The sequence below is a fragment of the Leucopleurus acutus genome (genome assembly GCF_964270905.1).
Source record: "Leucopleurus acutus genome assembly, chromosome: 1".
Lineage (NCBI taxonomy): Eukaryota > Metazoa > Chordata > Mammalia > Artiodactyla > Delphinidae > Leucopleurus > Leucopleurus acutus.
Genome location: NC_139142.1, coordinates 140,464,688 through 140,467,301, shown reverse-complemented (window position 1 = coordinate 140,467,301; position 2,614 = coordinate 140,464,688). Strand labels below are relative to the sequence as shown.

General features: G+C 59.4%; 1 protein-coding gene across 1 annotated transcript in view; it reads left to right on the top strand.

The window, feature by feature from the left end:
• Nucleotides 1-1,176: 1,176 nt before the first annotated feature.
• Nucleotides 1,177-2,614, top strand: part of GRAMD2A (GRAM domain containing 2A) — a gene marked incomplete at both ends in the record, with an annotated part of 33,037 nt that continues 31,599 nt past the window's right edge. Inside the window, one exon of the mRNA XM_082850505.1 lies at nt 1,177-1,217. Coding sequence (XP_082706631.1) covers nt 1,177-1,217 — 41 coding nt within the window. The remainder of the gene's footprint in view (nt 1,218-2,614) is intronic.

Genomic DNA, 2,614 nt, shown 5'->3' with positions numbered 1-2,614 from the left:
GCTGAAGCACCTGTTTCCTCTCTTTTCTGATGGGGGGGCGGGTGGTTGAACCCTGCCCTCCAAGTAGGGTGAAAATGGCAAGAGCCCTGTGGCTCCTGGTGAGTACTCCTGTGTAACAACTCAGGCCACCTGCCATCCTGTTCCCTGGGGTGCAGAGGTGCTGGGGAAGCAGTCGCTGACTGTCTTGAGAATATAGGTTACCCTTTTCAGCACCCTGGGGTCTAAAAGGTCCTGCAGCTGGGGAAATTTTAACAGCTTATTTGGACCAAAGATTGGAGAAGGCAGCAACAAGGCCCCCTCCCTCCTGCTCATGGGTAAACCAGGAGTGGAGTGGCCCTTGTCCTGCCCCTCCGCCTTAGGTCTTCCTGCAGTAGAGGCCCTTGACATGAGACCAAGTTCTGCTCCCAGTTTCCAGAATATTTGTGGAACCCTGGGCTCCCTTTGTGCCCCTTCTGTTTTCCAATGTCCTCTCTCCATGATAGAGCAGGGTCAAGGAAGGGGGAGAGGGTTGGGAATGGAACTAAATCTGGCTTGCACCTTTCCTCTCTCCTGACCACTCTGAAGGACCAAGCCTTTCCTGGTGGGGATAAGAGGGAAGGAGCCCAGAGGCCAGGTTCATTGTCACACTGAGCTCTTCTGCCTGTGCTTTGCTACTCGATTTCTGGCCATCTGCAGTCCCTTTCCAGACACCTCCAAAAGATTTTTGCCTGGGGAGGCACTGAAAAGTCCCCAACTCGGGAAAGCGCATGAAATCATTACAGCTCCGGAGCTGTTCAAAATTCGCACTGGTGTTCCCTACTCATGTCCTCACTTCTCTGGTGTGGAGAGAAATTGAAACTGCCTTGGAGCTTAGCGTTGGGAGGTTTTGGGAGGGATGGGTTTCTGCAAAGGGCTTCGGGCTCCGAGACTAAATGGCTAAAGAGGGAGAACCTGGAGCAGGCACCCAAGGCCCTCGCTGGGAAGGGCAGAGCGTGCAGACCCAGGCCGTCCTCCGGGATAGGATCCGAGCAGAGCTCGGGGCCCCACCTGGATCTGGAGAGAGGGAGGAACAACCAATGGGCTGCGCCCGTCCCGTGCGAGCAGCCAATAGGCGGTAGGGGGCGTGTCATCCGAGGCGGTCGGGAGTGGGCATTCGGTCGTGCGGCGCGGTCCCCGGCGCTCGCTGGAGGCTCCGCGATGACTCCTCTGAGCCCGGGCGAGGCCGCCAAGGCGGGCAGGTAAGGGGCTGCGACCCGCGGACCGGGCTCCAGGGCCCAGGGGCCAACTCGAAGGGACGCTGCCCGGCGGGACCCGGAGGCCGCTGCGCCTCGGCGCGTTCTACCCGCGGGGCAGGCGCTTCCTGGCCCTCCGGAATGCGGGCTTCACTCCAGAGCTGCGCTGCGCGGGCCCTGGCGCTTCCCGGGCTAAGAGGTGTTCGCGCTGGGGCAGGATGTCAGGCTGTAGGCGCTTCGCGCGAGGGGTTCGAACCTGTCGGATGAGGGACATGCAGGCGGTATCAGGGAGGTGGAGGGCACCCCCCCACCTCGGGATACCTCCCGTGGTCCATCACCCTCCTCTGCCGCCGTCGCTGGGCATTCATTCATTCATTCCCCAGCCATATCGACCCCCAGTCCTGACTGCCCCCCACCCGAGGGCTGGCGCTTCCCTTCTGGCCCCCGAAAGGGTCAGCCTCTCTCTTCCAAACGGGTCTGTAGCGGCGCTCGGTTGCCCGGGAGGCAGCGTGGAGCTGTCCCAGGACGACTCGGCCGCACCCATCCCTCAGGCCCTTCGCCGTCGGACAGGCTGGGGCCAGTCTCTCAGCCTCGAGATCTGTTCCACAGTAACCCTCGGAGGAAGGAAAGTTCTTGCAGCTGGGCAAGGGGCAGGGAGGCAGGGCAGGCAGGAGGTGATATTTCAGGTGGCACCAAGAATTGTGGCCTCTGCCCCATGAAGTCTTGGGGCCCTGCAGGTAGGATTATTTGTGGAAGACAGAGCCAGTGGATGAAGCTGTAAGTTCCTGCCCTTGCCCCAGTCCCAAAGCCCACAGCCTGAGCTCTGAAGGCTGGCCAACTAGCACTGGGGCAGATAGGGTGAATGTGGTGTGAGCTCAGTGCCCAGTCCACACAAGTACATGGAACTGGTGGAATGTTTTTGTTTGTTTGTTTGTTTTTTTAAGATGTTGGGGGTAGGGTTTTTTTTATTTATTTATTTTTGCTGTGTTGGGTCTTCGTTTCTGCGCGAGGGCTTTCTCTAGCTGTGGCAAGCGGGGGCCACTCTTCATCGCGGTGCGCGGGCCTCTCACTATCGCGGCCTCTCTTTTTAGAGCACAGGCTCCAGACGCGCAGGCTCAGTAGTTGTGGCTCACGGGCCTAGTTGCTCCACGGCATGTGGGATCCTCCCAGACCAGGGCTCGAACCCGTGTCCCCTGCATTGGCAGGCAGACTCTCAACCACTGCGCCACCAGGGAAGCCCCCTGGTGGAATGTTTAAGGGCTCCCTCTGTCCTGTCTTCAAAGAGGCTGGTGAGGCCCTACCCCACTGGCATTTGCCCTTCTTTGCTTTGCTTGCCCCACTCATCCTTGCAGGAATCAGACTCCTAGGGAATGAGAGAATGTCCTGACAATCCGTGATGGCTT